The sequence below is a fragment of the Apodemus sylvaticus genome, chromosome 1 (assembly GCF_947179515.1).
Source record: "Apodemus sylvaticus chromosome 1, mApoSyl1.1, whole genome shotgun sequence".
In the NCBI taxonomy this organism is placed as follows: domain Eukaryota; kingdom Metazoa; phylum Chordata; class Mammalia; order Rodentia; family Muridae; genus Apodemus; species Apodemus sylvaticus.
The window spans coordinates 36,696,190-36,714,660 of NC_067472.1; the positions used below are offsets into that span (position 1 = coordinate 36,696,190).

The 18,471-nt window shown below is 47.8% G+C and overlaps 1 protein-coding gene across 1 annotated transcript; it reads right to left on the bottom strand.

The window, feature by feature from the left end:
• Positions 1 to 2,272: 2,272 nt before the first annotated feature.
• Positions 2,273 to 15,189, bottom strand: Dmrt3 (doublesex and mab-3 related transcription factor 3). The gene is made up of 2 exons (XM_052172757.1): positions 14,721 to 15,189; positions 2,273 to 3,234 (listed from the first exon to the last, which is right to left on the bottom strand). Exons 1-2 carry the CDS (start codon positions 15,187 to 15,189, stop codon positions 2,273 to 2,275), a joined length of 1,431 nt encoding a protein of 476 aa, XP_052028717.1.
• Between the last annotated feature and the right edge of the window lie 3,282 nt (positions 15,190 to 18,471).

Here is an 18,471-nt window from a genome sequence, read left to right on the forward strand (position 1 = left end):
CTGCATGGAGAAGAGAAGCGAGTGCTTGTACTGCAGGTAAGCCCAGCTCCCTTGAGCTCTGCACGCTGTAGCAGGAAGCTCTGAGTCAGACTCTGAGAGGTTGAATCGCTTTAACCAGAGGGCCCTGACTTCTAGGAATGCAGAGGGAACAGGACACAGGGACCTAGAAACCCATCTCACTCTAGAGCCAAGTCCACTCTTATCCCACCAAAATATCTCTTCAGGAGATAACACAGGGTGTGTGTGTGGGGGGAGGTGGGGAACCAGGCCTATACCAGCTTCACAGGTAAACTGTTTCACAGATATTTCTGCTTTGCACTCTAGGACATTAAAGATACATATCAACCAATTCTCTGTCTACCTGGGACCATTCAACCTGGAGAAGTGACATCTAGAGGCAGACTTCATAACAGCTCGGTTCATATCATCGCTGCTTGGTAAGCAAAGGTGGGCAAATCACAGAGATATAAATGTCTTTGAAAATGCATTTGTCCTGGGAAGACTCAGATACTAGACCTCAGGGCCACGCCCCATGTTGAGTTCAAAGGGCAAGTTATTCTCATTCACTTTCTGGAAATACTAACATTTACGCAACATTCAACAGCAGAATGGTATTTACTTTCAAGCACTCTGGTATGTAACTATGTCCACAAAATACATTAATAGTCCAAGCAACACAAAGAAATCTTTCTTTCTCAAAGATTGCTCACCCCAGAGGCGCCCTATGGAAATGAAAATGACATTCTTCTTTTGAATAAGACCCTTCCTCCCAGGAGCTGGCAAGATGGTTCAGTGGTTAAGAGCACTGACTGCTCTTCCAGAGGTCCTGAGTTCAATTCCCAGCAACCACATGGTGGCTCATGACCATCTGTAATGAGATCTGATGCTCTCTTCTCCCAGAGCTGTTTTGGGTTTGGAGGAGTCTCAGGACGAACTGTGACCCTTTTCCCATCACTCAAGAGCCCCTCGAAGCTAACACTTGTCGAGGGGTGCTCCCTGCATCTCCTCGTGTAGAGGCCTTTGTGGTTTTGACTGTTCATTTTCCCTTCCAGATTCCCAAGGTTCATAACATGATTGTCTGACCTAAGCAGTCATCACCCCCTCTCAAGCGTTCAGGAGAGCAGGAACAGTAAGTTATGGCACGACAAGCTCAAGGATGCTTTCCCAGAGAAGGCGGGGAAGCCCTGAATGCTTTTCCTTATGCTAGAATCATCCACATGGAAATGGGGGACTCACACCGATATTCCAAATGTGAGGCCGAGGGACTTCCGGGGCTACAGTGTTCATGTGCCCGGTGGGTTTCGTGTGAGGTCTCTACTGGACACACCTCGTGTCTTTCTCTCACTCAGCTGTGCACTGTTAATAGTTTCCCATTTTTACTGTGCTTTGCTGTTACTGTTCAGATTGGAGTGCAAGGGGGTGAACCAAAACCCATGCCTGCTGAACCCAGGCCCCACCAGCACAGGAAACGCCCCGTTTAAGACCTGACCTCATTGAATGGTATCTTGGTTTCAGACCCACGAGGGAGTTTCTGTGTTGGGACATCTTCCTTCCACAAGCAGAAAAGACATCAACCAAGTTCATGTCCTTAGTTTATTTTTCTAGAGTCCTTACTGAGCATGCTACATTAAACCTGACAAAGCTTAATCTCGTGTTCGCCTCGCGACACGTTTCATGCAGTTCACAGGTGGGATTGGTATCATGTTGACATTACACGTGTTTCAGTTCAGCCACGTGAGAAGAATGGTTCTTAATGGAGTTTGTCTCTGAAAACTGTCCGAGCGAGCTTCCGTCAGAGCCTGCGCAGTCCGCTCTAGTCTGGGTGCAGTCTCTCTTTAGAATAGGAGTAATAGAACGTCCCTGCTCGAGGTCGGCTGGCAATCGAATTTCTACTCCCTAAGGGTTCCAGCATCCTGAGGCATCCTCTATTACAAAATGGCATTCAAGTATACTGTTTCACTGAACATTCCAGGTTGAATTTAGGAGTAGAGCTGACCCCCCCCCACTGCCCAGCCTCCCAGGGCAGTCCTCAGCTTTAAACTCATTTACAACATTCAGCACTAAATCCACAGAGCAGAGCTATTTGGCATTTTCCAATGAAGTGCGGGAAATTAAATAAGTTATGTTTTTATTGCTAATGTATAGACTAATCAAGCACAGTCACTTTGTCAAACAGGAGGAAAGAGTATACAGAATTAGCGGACTCTCCTGGGGAGGGCCCAGGGTTCCAACACACACAAAATGTCACCTGGTCACCACCCATAGATACACTTTACGACGACGTGTTGAGTATTCTAGAATCCGAGGAGTCAGACCTCTCATCATAGTCATCCTCTGTGTAGATGGACTGCTTTGTCACGATTGGACACCCATCGTCGGGGATGGAGATCCGAGGGTCCTCTGTGGTGCGGGAGGTGAGCACGGGCGAGCTCCGGAAGACGCTAGTGGAGTTACTGGGAAATGGACTGACATACTGGGACCTCAGCTGGTACTGCTGCTGCAGGGTCATGGTGTTCCACAGGGTGACGTCATTGGGCAAAAAGGGGCTCGACTGGTTTCTGGCCAAAGTATTCCTCAGCATCAGCGGGTACCGGGGTGGCTGGGGGAAAGGATGTTGCAGGGGCACGGCCAAGGGGTTGGGGACCACGTTGCTGGAGTCCGCGGAAAAGCGTAAGGTGTCAGGGACTCGGAAGGCAGAGCCCACCGACCACTTGGAGGAAGAGATAGGGTAGGAGCCCAGCGTGTGTTCGAAGATATGGCCGCTGGAGGGCAGCACCAGGCTCTCTTCGGCCGTCCGCTCCGCCCCAGCCGCAGAGGAGCGACTGGACAGCAGGACCTCCACAGCACTGACCAGGTCGCCCCCGCAGCCTTTCAGGATGAGCTCCAGTACAGTGGGCTTCTGGTTGGGAAAGATTTTCTTCAACACTTCCAGGGGTGGCCGGTTGGCTTTCAAGCTGAAGGGCAGAGAGACGGTCCCCGACGGGCCCTCGATCAGGAGGTGGCTCTGCTCAGCGTGGTACTTGGGGCTCTCGGGGCAGCTCTCGGGGTTGCCCCCGTTTTTCTGCACGGCGTACCCACCTTCATCCACGGACACGATCTCGGGGCTCTCGGGTGTGAAGCAGTTCTTGCTTTTGACAACATCTGGGGAGCTCCTCTGGTCGGTGTCTTTGTCGCTGAAGGCCTCCGCAGCATTGTCCGCTGAACTGCTGTCGCCAAGTCGCTCTTCAGTCAAATCTGAAAAGGCAAGAGAACAGTTGGGTTAATCCCTTCCTGGTGTGCTCAGAGTCAAGCACCACTCAGCCTTCTGGGATGAGGAAGTCTGCCTCAGTGGATCATAACACGCTGCCAGCCTTTAAGGAAGAAATCAAAAGCCATTGGCAAATGGAGTCGGGGTGGGGGGAGGGTGGGGGGTGGGGACTGGAGTCAGTAAAAGAAGACCGACCGGCAATCAGTGTTTTCTCGGAATGCTGTAGAAGAGGAGGCTTAAACACACACACACACACACACACACACACACACACCTATAATGGCCTGAAGCAGACATCCATGTAACTACAGTTGCAAAACGCAAACATTTTGGAAAGAACATTTTACCATAGTTCATTCATTGTGTGGATCTTTGCTCCTTTTTCTGGATGTAATTTTAGAAACGAGTATCAAGTTTGAAATTAAATCTGCTAAGTTGGGGGTTCGGCTGAATTCTGCACTGGGACCCCAAACAAACTCATGTGAATGTAGTTATTCCCCCTGTGTGAAGGAGCAGCCACACCCCCAGCAGAATAGGAGGAAAAGTCTATAAGTATCTCAAGGTTTATCTATTTGTATATGAAAATAATAATAATAACACTAATAATAATAATAATAAAATAGAATGGTCACATAAACGGGTAACCACGGAAGACCTGGATGTCACCACACTAGCTACCCACATAGCAGGGCTGTGAGACTCTGAACCAGACCAGAGCACAAGAAAAGGTCACAGGATGGGGCTCTGGCCATCATCACCTGCTGCACACCACCCCATGGGCACTTTAATAATCCCATCTGCTTCCCATGGCCTGGTTTTTAGCTAAATAGGGCTTGTGATTAGGACAGGTTTTTTGGTTTGCTTGCTTGTTTGCTTGTTTGTTTGTTTGTTTGTTGTTTTTAAGTTAGGTTATCATGTACAAGTAACTAGTTGATATAGCTTCTAAGTGAAATACAAATACAACCTTTGAAATCACTTGTAAAAAAAAAAAAGAAAAGAAAAGAAAAGAAAACCACTGAAGGGCCAGGCAAAGTCAGCTCCCCGGACCTTTCCTAAAAGCCAAACAAAGCCAGTTCAAATTCCAGATGGCAGGACAGATGCTGGAGGGGAGAAAGAAATGGCTGGGGGGTGGGGTGGGTTCAGGAACTGTCCACCATGTGTGGGAAGAGGTAGGTGGGTGCCTTTGTGTCAACTGATGTGCCACAGGGAAGGACCTAGAGCAACATTTCAAAGTATGTTTGAAGGAGGAAGGATGACAAAGAATTTTCTTAATAGAGCCAAGACTAGCTTGGCAACAGAGCAGTCGCCAGTGTGACATTTTAACCTAGGATGTTACTCAAGAGGAGAGCGCACTGCGGTACTAAATAGTCAGAAGGCAGTGGGCAAGAGGGCTTTGGGTTTCATTGTAAATAAAGGAATATAGTTTGTTTTACTAGCAAACTACATACAAATAGATTTTTTATCTTTTAAAAATCTTAATCTAGAGTAACTGATCTGAAGGAAAAAGAAAGGGAGAGAGAAAGAGAGAGAGAGAGAGAGAGAGAGAGAGAGAGAGAAGCACTCCAGTGAGGCAGTCATCAGGTTGTGAGGACTGTGGGTCTGTGTTTTCTCTTCTGGCCTGAATAGCCTCATTGTGGGCCTCGCTGTGGGCAAACCTGCTTGTGTGCAGATAGCCAGAGGTGAAATTTCGTCAAAGCAGCTTCTCGAAGGCACCCCTCCTACCTGTTGTTGTTTACTTTCAAAGCTTTGAACAAAGGCCCATTGATGGACATTTCTCTGACACCACTTCTATCTTAAGCACAGGCTAAGCCAACAGAAGCCTGCAGCCAAACATACGTATTTTAAAGCATTCTTAGATTAACATTCTTAGATTAAAACAAAGCACGCAGCTTTCAACCCCGTCTAATACAAATTCATTCCCATCCCAAACTGTCACTTTCATTACAATGATGATGTACTGAAAGTTTACATTAGTAATAAATAATAAATTTATTTATTATCTCTTTAATAAAAACTAGAAGGTTTCTATTGTTGGGGTTCATTTGTAGTCTACACAATGAATCTCTGCTTTGCTCCCAGTGGCTACTATGGGATTCACCAAAGACCTACTTCTATAAGATAAATGTGGCATCCTTTCTCCAACCTGCTTCCTAGGACGACAGGTCCAGCTTTTACCTCCCAATTATTGAACTGCTTGAATCCCCTGTCCTTGACACACAGGCCAAACCTGACCAAACAAAAAGGTCCATGCTGATTTATATTCTAAGCAGCCTGCACTCATGTATAACCCCCTGACGTATGACCCCACAGAGAACTCCCCTATCACTCTATTCCAAACCCGCAAGAAGGGGTGGGCAGTGATGATGTGTCGGCTCTGAAATAAGCACACAATTGCATTTTGACCCCTGTTCAATGGAGCTTCAGAAAACAAGCTCAATGCTTCCCCCATGTGCATACTGGTATGATGTTTAAAATGGCTCACATCTCTCCACACCTAAATTCAGCTTTTATTATCCATCGTCAGCACCAAGCATTTATTGACCTTACAATAGGCCAAAACAAGGATACAGAATTAAAAAAGACGGAAGACATCATGAGCTCATGGAAGTTATCATCATGGGGAAATAGTGCATGTACTGGAGAGAATGCAACATGACCAGGCATAGCTTGGGAGGCAGCAAATACATTATTCACAGGGATCCCAAGGTTGGAGCAACCCACACTGTTCATCAATGAATGACGGGATAAACAGAATATTATTCAGACTCAAAAAGGAATGAAATTCTGATATCTGCTACACAGAAGAACTTTAAGGATAAGCTGGCCACAAAAGAAGTTATATGATTTCACGGCTATGCGATGCTTAGAATGGATCAAGTACAGAGACAGTAGAGAGGTAGTACTAGGAGAGGAGAGACAGAAAGTTAGTTACTCTTTAATGAACGTGACATTTTAATCGAGGATAATGGAAAAGTTCTGGGTGGATAGTGGTGACTTTTAAAGCACCATAAACGTCTTCAATGTCACCAAGATGTCCACCTTAAAATGTTAAAAATCTGTCACCTATATTTTTACCATAAAACAAGAAAAACAGGACACAGTATCACAGCAGTCTACTGAGTTGGCAAGGTTTGTTTTTGTTTGTTGGTGGTTTTGCTTCTGCTTGAGAAATGACCTTGTCTCTGAGAATAAGGGGCATGTCTACACACCTGGAAAGCTCCTAACTTGGCTATCCTTAACAGAAACGAGCTAAAAGTCGCCTCGTGTCTTAAAAGGTAACATTTCACATGCCTTGGGTGAATTCAAACACTGAAAACTTCTTCAGCAAAACAGCCTTATCAGCCAGGTTCAGTCTTCCATGACTGACTTCAGGCTCCAGGTAACCCCTGGACCAGAAGGTTAGTGAGGGACACTTAGAATCGATGCTCTAGCTACTCAAAGAAACCTGTATCATCATCAACAACAACAAAAAGTCGGACAGGATATAATTCTACCTTTGAATCTGTTTTCCAAGTTCTGCAGAACACACCTCATGTAATCTTCTGTGACTGCCAGCTTGTTCTGGTAATTGGAAGGCCTCAAAGGGCAAATGGTGATGAAGCCATTCTCCCCTCTTTGCGTTGTCCTTTGCCCCTGTTACGGAGACACACCAATGCACTGTGCACTTTGGGGTATTTGAGCAGTGGAGGAGGAGGAGGAGGAGTACCATGCTGAGTCATCCCTGCTCTTTCAAGATTTCTGGGCTCTTCAGCTTCCCAGTCTCAGTGTCCAGGCTATGGCTAAACGTGAGAAAAGTTGGCAGGATGTCCTAGGACTCAGATGCATGAATTAAGGGCTTTGTAATCAACTGAGACCAGCAGTGCTTATGCTGAGGAGGAGGAGGAGGAGGAGGAGGAGGAGGAGGAGGAAGAGGAGGCACGGGCAAGTGAGAGAAGCAGGTTCACATACCAGAGGGCAGGCATACAAATTTGAGAAATGAATGTATGCAGGATGCCCATCAGCACCCAGGGGTGCTGGGTTTCAAAACAGAGCCAAGGATGATGGGCCTCAAAACCAAAACTCCTCGCCCCAAAAATAATTTATGAGAAGCAGAATTGACAGTCCCTGCAATTTGGGGGCACTCAGGTGCCTATTATTGTACCTAAACTAAAGTCATTGCAAGCTGCTATAAACACAGACTTTCACAAGTAATTACAGAGGGTAAGAGTTAAGCTCAGTGATAAAGAATAATTTAATAATAGGTATTCCTTTACATTTCCAGAGTTTCCCCTCCTAAACAAACTATACGAATCATTCCAATTGGTGTAAAGCCCAAAAGCCTTTCCAGAAACAGAACCATAGAATATCAGCTGAGAAAACAAAACAGGAATATTCCCCAGGACCCTCTGCCTTCCAACTTATTAAACAGAGACTCTAATCGGAACATAAGGAGTGGAAGGCTATCTCAATTGGCAGTTTCAACTCTGCATACAGTACAGGAAGGAAAAACCAACCAGTCAAAGGTAGACGAAACCATGACACTGTATTTCTGTCATGCCAGGCCAGTTAATACAAGTGAGGACACGCTTTTTAAGCATTACAAAAGAAAAAAGCCAAACCTTTTAAAAAATAATATCAAATATTCGAGCTCCCACTTCATAGCCCATAAAGCAGAAATCCTCACATTCCAACCCTGAAACAAACTTTTCTTCAAGTTTATGAGAGCTTCATTGAGGACACATCTTTGAAAAACAATGCCACCTCCTTCTAAGCACACGGGCCATGCAATGGCAACTATACCTTGTTCTTTGCTAATAAAATAAAATTAAAAACACATAATAGCCTAAAATTTACAATTTGAACCATCTTTCTATGAATTTCTTCATATAAAAATACAACTTTTTAAAAAATGTATTCAAATAGTTTAAGAAAGCCTGCCATATGTGTGAAACAAACACTGCTCAAAATACACACAAATGAAAAAGTGTTCTGACTTAGCTGTCACTGGCATTAGGGACTCTATCCAATTAGTGCACAAAACCTAAAGCCACCTAACACCTAGAGCAAGACACAAGCACTGACCGGATTCTCATATAATAACCCAGGTATCACAGACTCTCCAGTCCCTGAAGCACACCACACAGTTAGAAATGTTCCTGTGATTTGGGGGAGGTAGATCTCTGGGTGGGAATCCATGCCAATAAATAGCTACAGCACGAGAAGCCCCTCAGGGGCTTCCGGAGTCAAACATTTAACACAGCCATTTCTCATACTTTCTGTTGATCTCACACTAGGAGTGAAGAATCATTAAAAACCGAGTTAGTAGAAATTTAAAGAAAGTTGTGATATGAATAAATCTTGTTCTAAAATTGTGTATGTGCATGTGTGTGTGTGTGCGCACGCGCGTGTGTGTGCCCATGTGTACATAAAAATACTCAATGCTTTGCTTTGTAAAAGACTAGCCCTGGCTTAACACTGTATAATGGATTCAGGATGATCTCCTTAGCCTGGCATGGTAGTGCACACTTGTAATCCTAACACTCGAGAGGCTGACAGAAAGACCCTAAGTCTGAGATTCTATAAAGCCAAGATTTTGTAGGGAGATTGCTTAGAAAGGACTGGTGGGCTTAAGGAAGTATAGTTTACAAGTGTAGACTTCATGTGTCATACAAAAAACAATTCAGCATGATCAGTTTCTAAGAAAGAAACTAGAAGCTTTGAAAAGGTTGAGGAGAAATCTACACATCCACCTGTTCATCTCATCGGATGCAGCTGGCTGCTTGCTTATTCTTCTACTTAACAAATCCCCTTAAATCCCCTAGATCCCTAGGTACAGGGCCAGGTAAGATTATACATGGGTAACCACAGCACTGCCTCGGCCACTGCTAATCTTTTGCCAAATTCCAAAGTATCTGATCAGTTAGTTGGTCACATTTTATGATGTGACACAGCGAGTTACGCAGAAGCCAGAAGCAGGGCGAACTACGGGATCTTCACACAGAAGGGAATATTATTCACACATGAAGACACACGGAGCTAATACTCTGGCGTGGAAAACAGTAGAACATTGATGTCAGCCTGAAATTCAAGTCTGACTAGTCACTGTAATGAAGAGAGCCCAGAACCGGTGAATGTTCTGAGTTTCTCATAATGTTCTATTATTTGGAAGGCAGCTGGACTTTGTGAAATCTGTTAAGCCATAAAATAAAATGGAAACCATCACCTACTTCTCCACCTTCATTTTGTTTTTCCTTCCCAGAAAAGAACAGTGTGCCAATTAGGCAGGGGACAGATAAGATGCTGTGTGGGAGTCAGTCAGACTACGTGTATGGCAAAGTGGTGGTCCTTTGATGTCCAAAGGCCTATCATGTAATTGAAACTACACTGGACTAGAACTGGGGACTCCAAGGACCTGAGTGGTTAATGGCTAGAGAGGGTGGAGGCTACAACCAGTTAGTTAAAAGAAGAAAGCCATCACGGAATGGAAAAGAAAGCAGGTAGGCAGGCAGGCAAATGAGTTTTCACTGGGTACTCTTCTTCCCAGTCAGGATGAAATGCAACAGTTCCGGAAAAGGTTCCAAGTCCTGCAGGGACTTTGATTTATGAAGATTTACCCCCCTTCTCTCTGTAAAGCTGTTAACAGAAAGTGCTGACTTGCTGCAGAAAAGAATTTCTCATCGATGCTCTTTGATTGTATTTTGCAAACAAAACGCCTGTTGCTTGGTAACGTTTCACTTGAGCCTGACCTTCTCCAAAAGTTATTGCTATCAGATTCGATTTACACTGTCCTCCCGTGATTACTGTAATCTTTTAAACCCGAGAGTTCATCCATCAGGGAGAGGAAAAGTTGTTGTAGGTGGAGAGAGCACCGTCATCCCTCAGATTTATAAGGCCTGGAGGAGGCTGGGGGGTCTCTGCCTGGCAACAGACTCCAGCTCCTACAGGAGGACTCTGTTCCCTTTAACCTTACTCCTTGGCTCCATCAGACTGAGGGGAACATTCCAATGCCCCTCAGGGGAGGCTGGATCAGGAGGAAGCAGGCAGGGGGCAGAGGCCAAAAGGGGCTGAGAAGGAAGGGCTGGGGAGACAAGCTTTAGTCCTTAGTTAAGGAGGAACAGTGACCAGGGACAAGCAGACCACCTTCAGTACCCAGGACGCCAGCATGCTGTCACTATAAGCCTCTCCATTCAGGGCTAGGGCCACCAGAGAGGCCAGCCTCCTCTGCTTGGTCAGTCAGGCATTCCCCTAAGTCACTGCAACTGACCTACCCAACAAATCTAGCAAGGAAAAGACTGAATTTTTTTTATCCCCCAAAGTCAGGTCTGAATAAGAGGTTCTAAGTGGCAGTCTTCTTGTCCTCGTATTTCTTCCTATATGGCTTTTCTTAAAGCCCCTTGCTTCAAATCCAGCCACCTTAAAGCCAGATGCAGTTTTCAGGGTGTTTGTTTGTTTGTTTGTTTGTTTCAGTTCACAGGCAGACACCCCAGATGACTTGTAATTGTTCCCCTTCTTCTTTGCCCTGGGTCTACAGTCACACAGGAACCCTTCACGCAAATGCCTCTCTCTTTGGAGAATTAAAAGGGAAAAGAATTAAACTGAAGGAAGCAGACTGGGCAATCCAAATCGAGCTGGAGCAATCAGAAAGGTGCTTCAGCAGGAGGCAAAAATGAAGTCAGCTTTCCAAAATCTCTCTCTCTCTCTCTCTCTCTGCCTTGTTGTTTGCCTCTTTCAGAATTAAAGGACATCTTACTTTCCTATGCAACTCTGCTCTTCAATCTCCAACGAAATATCCTTCAAGAGCATTTAAATAATACATATATCAGTTATTTAAATTCTATTAAAATTATATATATATTTATTTTATATATACATATATGTACATACACATATATACATATGGCATATATGTGGAATCTATATATTTATGTGATACACACACACACACACACACACACACATATATATATATATATATATATATATATATATATGGCAGACATATATATATAGTATGTCTGCCATATGGCAGATATACACCAAGGAAGAATCCACAGCCACAGCCACTGATCTTTCCTTTCCAGGCACCGGGGCCTATGAGCACCCAGGACCCTCCTCTAGAGGAAAAGTTTGGGGTAAGGTAGCAAATGTGACTTGGCCATGACCCTTAACTTCCCTCAGATCCACAGCCCTTGGTCCTGGTCCTGAAAGGCTGGCTTAGCTGGTTTGATTAAGACTCCCAGGTCAGAAGCTCTAACAGCTGCAAAAGGTTAGGCTCCCTGAGCTGTTGTCCTGGGGGGAGGGAGGAAAGGAGGTGACACAAGGGGAAGTCAGAGGCGGGAGTATGTGGATTGCACAGTATCTATAGCGAACGGTAACTTAGAAATTGGAGCGCAATCAAAATTTAATTTATTTACATCAGACATGACTGGCAGAAGTCTGTAATTAAAATTTTTTTCAATCTGTAGGTGAAACAGCCAGCAGCGTCTTCTTAAACTCACATTGGAAACAAACAATGCCCAAACATTCCTCTAAGACATCTGAGGGAGAGCTCAGGAAAGATTCCTTCCAGTTAGAAAACCGAGTTTTGGTGTTCATGTCTCCTCCCTGAACTACATGGGCTTTCTCCCTTGGTGCCTAGCCAACATCCTTCTTAAGGCCTGTATTTCCTTCAAATATTCGGAGAAGAAACAGACTCCCTCCGTGTGCCGACGCTCCACCTGCACTTGTCTCCAAGAACTTAGCAGCGGCGGCCTGTGGCCTGTGGGAGGTCCTCTGCCTGCATGCAATCCAAGCCGATTTTCAAAACCCAAGCTGACCAAGGAGCAGACCTAAAAGGTCTGCTAGCAGTTTCTGGACTCAGAGACCACTGCTGGGCACTGGTTCATGGCCCTTCCACCCCAATGGGGCCACACTTACTCGCCATGGAATGGACTGACTTATACAGGAAGATCTAATACATGTCTAAAGATGATGGCGCGCCACAGACAAATGCACAGCGATGCAGCAACAGGCAGCCTCAACCAGGAGGTTTTAACTCGGCTAACCCCTCCCAACAGAGTTGCTTTTTAAAACACATGCTGCACAGAGCAGTCTATTTGTATTCCTGGTGAAAAATTGTAAATCAGCTCCTCTCTCAAGCCAAGTGATTTTTCCCCCCTTAACAGAATGCAATTGATAAAGGAAAACAAAAGTAAGTTAGCGAAGGTGCATGGTATGTGGTGTAACCGACTGGAAACTGAAGCCCTGGCCTCACAGCTCAGCTCAGTCTCTGGCTGAATTTGTCTTCTTCCTCCTCCTCCTGCTCCTCTTCCTCCTTGTCCCACACAGCTCAGTCTCTAGACCTTCTTCTTCTTCTTCTTCTTCTTCTTCTTCTTCTTCTTCTTCTTCTTCTTCTTCTTCTTCTTCTTCTTCTCTTCTCCTCCTCCTCCTCCTCTTCCTCTTCTTCCTCCCCTTTTCTTCTTCTCCTTCTTCTCCTTCTTCTCCTTCTCCTCCTCCTTCTTCTTCTCTTCCTCCTCTTCTTCCTCCTCCTCTTCTTCCTCATCTTCTTCCCCCTTCCCCTCCTCCTCCCCCTCTTGTTTTTGTTCCTCTCTCAATTACTAGTTCTCAATTTGGAAGGCTCAGGCTACCCTTGAGTATCTGGTGCGGATAGAGAGAGGGAAAGCATGCAAGGAGCCTGGTTTGCACCCTTAAAATTCTTTGCCCCTTTTAACTCTTCTAAGGTGTGGGCCTTCCTGCTCCAGCCTGGCCTCCTCAATGTCCTAAACCACTCCCTTTCCTCCTTGCCTTGGATTTTTGTGGCTCTTTGTAAATTTTGGCTATGGAGAAGGACAACCACGGAGGACCACAGAACTCAAGGTTACTGCTCTAGAAAAGCTGCTTGGCAGGCGGCTGGGCAATGTAAAAATAGCAACTTGAATTTTAACTCTGCCTTCTGCTCTCATCCTGGGGACTCTAATCCCAGAGCCAGGAAAACCCCCAGACTGGAAAATGAAAAGTGAGCAGCATGGAATTCTGGGACTGAGACCAAACTCTCCTCCTTCTTCTCAGGACAAATCCAGGAAACCCTCTTCCCATCATAGGCTCCAGTTTCTCTACCGGCAAATCCACAAAGAAAAAGATGAGGGTCGTGGGGCGGTGCTTCTGAGACAGGCTTGTAGTTAAATAGACACAAAACCCAGGCAGCAAACTGCTTTCTGAGCTTCAGCCTACAGGGCACAACTGAGCCAGAAGGTTGACAGACTGACCAAACTACCTACCACCTCACCACACACCAACAGTGAGTAGTAGCGTCACACACACACACACACACACACACACACACACACACACACACCAGTTCCGCACAGTGCTCTGGGGTTCTCTGGAAAAGAGCTGTCATGGAGCGGCTGAGAAAGTAGAGACAGCGGCTCTAGCTACCAAAAACTTCGCGGGCCTTTCACTCCTAAACCCAGTACACCCCATCCCAGAGGAGATGGGCCTGTCTCCTTTGTACATTTTCCCAGTGAAGAGGAAACACCACACTCCGTTGCCATGAGGCTGAGAGAGGCCAGGGGTAAAGCTGGAGGTTCCTCGGAGGAAAGAGAGTAAGAGGCTTAAAATGGGGGCAGCCAGACTCAGGAAGGGGCCAGAAAGAGAGAACCAAGTAGAAATTGGAGTCTGCCCACTGTCAGGGCTCAGAACCCGGTTACCCCATCCCCAAATCAAAGCATTTCTGAACAGTGGGAAGCTAGATATCCAGAAAGCCCCATATTATTTCAGGCCAAGCCAACCCTGCATAATTCTGGAAAAGCACTTGCTAGGTTTTCTCCACTGTAGGCCAAGGTTTAGATTTAATTTCTTTACACCACAACAGCCCTGGCATTAAAGGACCAAAGAAGTAGATCAGCAAAAAAGAGTTAACTGATCTCACTTTGAAGCCTTTTGGAACCTTTTCCTTCTAATTCTTTAAAGGCGAATTCTAAGTCTTGAGGCCTCCTAGTTCCTTTAAGTAAGAGACAGAACGCCTTTTTATGCTGCTGTGTTCCGGACCAAGCCAAGAATCTCCTAGAAACTGCAAAGCACTGGGCCCTGACTGCTAGTTAGCACCTACTTACCCCCTCGCTCCAAGTGAAAACCCCTGACCCCCGCCTAAAACTGGCAGCCAGGAAAACCCTCCTCATCGTGGTGCATTTAAAGTTGGTCTTCCCCGGGACCTAATTTTACTCTTGGAATTGACCTGTTATGTTCCCTTTCAACCTAGGGAAAGCATCTGACGATAGGGTCACACAGCCGGGCTATTTGGTGGCCCCTCTGGCGGGCTCCTGGGTTCCACCTGCTTCAGACTCTCAAGAACCCTTTTTTTCCGGGAGAGTAAGAACCGGTGCCTGGTGGGGGTTGGGCAGGCCCAACCAGGTCAACTTCCCACAAACTCGTCCTTGGCCTTCCCCACGGATCCCCGAGCGCCCTCGAAGTCCCCCCATTCGGAGCGCGACCCCAGTCCCGCAGACGCTCTCACCTGGCTTCGCTAGCTGCGCCGGCAGCGTCCCGGGCTGGGGCTCAGCGACCCAGCGCAGCGCGGCGGCCGCGGCCAACTCCGCGGCGGGACGAGGCGGCGCCGGCGGCTGGGACGCCTGGGAGGCTGGAGAGGACTGCGAGGCGGTGGCGGCGGTGGCCGCGGCGTCCCCCGGCGGCGGGGGCCCTGGCAGAGCCCGCAGCGAGTCCGGGATGAGGCTCTCCAGGCTCTCGTTGGCCTGCTGCCGGCGCAGCGCCACCTGCGCCGCCATCACCCGCTGCCGCTCGATGATCAGGATGCACTTCTCGCAGGTGCAGTCCTTGAAGCGACAGTAGCGCTTGTGGCCCTTGAGCCAGGAGAGCACCCCGTGGTTTCGGCAGCGCGCGCACTTTGGCGTGCGTTGCAAGGGCGCCCGCGGCGGCTGCGACACCGGGCCGCCCATGTACAGGTAGGGGGAGCCGTAGCCGTTCATGCCCAGGGCTCCCCCCGGCCGGCGGCGGGAGCTGGAACTAGGAGTTCGGAGGCCCGCTCTCGGGAGGCCCCAGAAGGTCGGCGGCGGCCGGGAGGTACGGCAGCAGTCTCCCCGGCTCCGAAGGCGCTCGCAGCCCGCTGGTCCCCAAGCGCGTCGCCTCTCTGCCCGCCACTCTCCAGGGCGCAGGCTCCACCCGCTGGTCCTCCCACGCCGAGGCTCTCCAGCAGCTGCACAGAACCGGGGAGAGCTCTGATTACTGGTCTGAGCCACTTCCTTCCCTGGTCCCTTCCTCGCAGACTGGACCCAGCACCTCCTCCGCCGCCCTCCCTCCCCAGTCCCTCCTCCCTCCCGCCGCCACCCCCAGCCCCCCCCCCCCCGGGGTCCCAGCCTCCTCTCGCTCCCTACGCGCTTTCCTCCTCCCTGGCAGGCACCCCTGGGGGCCTGCTCCTCACCTTCCCCGCCACCTGCAGCCAGGCCTCTCAGGCGGGGGCGCTCACAGCCCCCTCTTCCAAGCGCTCTGTTACCCCTTCCAGAGCCGGGGCGGACTGCGCCGCTGCGGTACAGCGGGCGGGCTGGGCGGACGGGGCGTGGGGCGGGGGGACGATGGGGAGGGGGGTGAGTGCACGTAAGCCAGCCCGCAGGCCTCTCCCCTACCCTCTCACGTCGCTCCAGGACTGGTCTCGAGGTACTGAGCCCTAGATCGCTTTCATTCCCCCACCCTTGGCCTCAGCAATTCGGAGCTTGCAAGGGAATTGAGGGTACACCGCAGGTCGGCCCCCGGAAGAACCGGGTTTCAAGAACGGACAGTCTCCACCTGGCAAGAGGAATCGAGAGGGGTGGGTAGTGATTCGGGAATTCTTCGCTGCGTTTTGCAATCTAGTTTCTTTTTCATTGCTACCAAAGAAAAAGGAGTATTTTTTTTTTTAAATCTGTCAGGCTTCAGGAAGACAACTCGTTTTATAGGGTAACTTTAAGTTTTCTACTTACCTCCTTCTGTCTTTAAAATAAACAGTCTCTACCTTGAAAGAGTTCTGCCTTGGAAGGCCCGGAGAGTGTAGGCAGAAGACAAATTAGGGGCCCAAAGTTACCTGGAATTTGTTTCTGCAATGATCATTGAATCAGCCAAGGTCCTGAATTGCCCAGTTCAAATCCCCACAGCCGCTGTGTTTGACTTAAGAATAAGGAATAGAATCTACTCATAATAATATTTGCGTGACGATGGGAAGAGTCTCTGGTGTATAACATTAGACCGCATAAGCCTTTTTTTTTTTCCTTTACAGCACAAACTTCGTTTATATTCTTTGCTTGTTTTCAGTATTGGTTTGTCCAATGTCGAGTGCCACTGCGTGCGCGTAGAGAAGACTGCCTTCTTTCATTCAACCAAGAAAACAACTGAACAAAAATCCAGGCACAATGTGGGCTCTGGACCGCTTTAACAACTCAGTGGGAAGGAGACGACGGAAGTCCTGGACGGTCTATTAGCGGCCCCTGGGAACGTGCGCTCCGCTGTTTACTGTGTGGGAGAAAGTTAATGTGACCGGGTCTGCTGCTGCAGTACCTGACTCCTGAACTGCGCAGAGGCCATAGTCCCTTTCTGAACCTTGCTTTCCAGTGCCCAGCCCTACAGCCAACCAAGACCAGAGCGCTGGCGGTCTGAGTTTGCTGTAAATTCTAAGACAGCGCCGTCGCGAGTTGAAGCAGCAAACTCTCTGCCGCGGAGAGTGATTTGGAACCGGGAGAGAGTTTTGAACGCGGAATATAAATATAACTTTATACCTTTCCCCACCTCGATGCCCTTAGCTATTCGGGTTTCAGGTGCGTGGAGGAGTTGGTAGTTGTTCCGGGCTGACCTGCTGGGACTGGGAAGGAACCCTTTGCACACGAATGCTATCTCCGAAATACTGTCCCAAAAGCTGCACAGAACCAGCACCCCTGGCTTTCGCCCTTCTCCCCCACCTTTCTAATCTGGCCCCTTACCACCCTTAGTCAGGGAAACGAGTTCCTAACCCTACAACTAAATTGTAAATTGTGTAAATCGTAAATTGTGGAGTAGGGACGCAAGGGTCACACGGGGATCTGTGGGGCCTGAAACAGGAAGGAAAAAAATGGTGCCTACAGCAGTCACTTTTCATGATCTACGAATGGCACAAATCTGGGAACTTGTATTGTTTTGATCGGAATTGTTTTGATCGGAAATCTGTGCGTCAAAGAAAGATGTAGGACCACGGACTTTTACCAAAGCTGAATTTCTCTTTAAATGGTCAGCGAAACGAATCAGGAAAATAAGAGTAACTAGTTTCTCTGAGGAAGGAGAGCAGCAGAGCTCTGCACCAGGATTCAAGGGGACATTTTCATTCTCAGAGCAATCCCCTTTCCTTCCTGGGTCACCTAGCCACCCTATCCCAGTGCCACTTACACACTCTGGTATTATTTGGTCCTGGGCCCCGTTTCACTCCAGTGCGCATGAGGGTTGAGATCTAAATACTCATTTGATATAGCGCGGTAATCCTTTTCTCATATTTGATGGGAATGTTTTCCATATCCCAGTATTTGACAACATCTCCCTATAGGGACAGGTTTGTATTTATGTTGGTAAAATGTCCCCTGCCTCAAAGTCTATTGTAACCCAACACCTGACAACCCCGAGTCCCATTTCTGTTTGCAGAAAGGGTTTATTCGAGCACATAATGGGATCCCAGCAGAAAGCCTTTCAGAACAAGGGGCTATGGTAAACTTCACCACATGAACTCCGTTTCCAGGGCTATTAAGCTTTTAATTGGAAAATAGCAGAGGAAATTTCAAGGTGACTATAACGTGTTAGCAGTTAGTTCAGAGAAGAAAAGCCCACGCCGGGATGAATGTAGAAAGCATATGGTCCGAATCACATTTAGGAGGAGCAGCCTGCTTCTACTAAGTCCCTGCAGCTTATGCATTTATGGGAAAAATCATCAAAGAAATTGGAAAGGGAGGGGGGAGGGTTACAAGTGAAAGTAACCTCGCTAGACTACACCCACTCCCGGTCCTCTGGGTGAGGTGCTAGTGGTTTCAAACCGCAATTAACCGGGTAAGATATGGCAGGTATTAATACCGAAGTGGGTGAAACAACGTGCTTGCTCCTTTGGGACACACTCAGCAGCTACATGCGTGAACTTCAGAAGCTCCGAGGGCTAGTGTTCTTCTTGAGAAAGTTGGTATTGATTCCAAATCTGGGGGTCCGGATAGGTGTCATCCTCCCCACACCCCTCTCCCCCCACCCCCGCAACATTTAATCAAAGGACAGTT

Bases quoted from the DNA above. Each gene is read 5' to 3' on its own strand.
- Dmrt3 (XM_052172757.1), bottom strand. From the start codon at position 15,189: ATGAACGGCTACGGCTCCCCCTACCTGTACATGGGCGGCCCGGTGTCG. The intron at 3,235-14,720 runs GTGAGAGCGTCT...TTGCCTTTTCAG, and splicing joins GGCGCAGCTAGCGAAGCCAG to ATTTGACTGAAGAGCGACTT.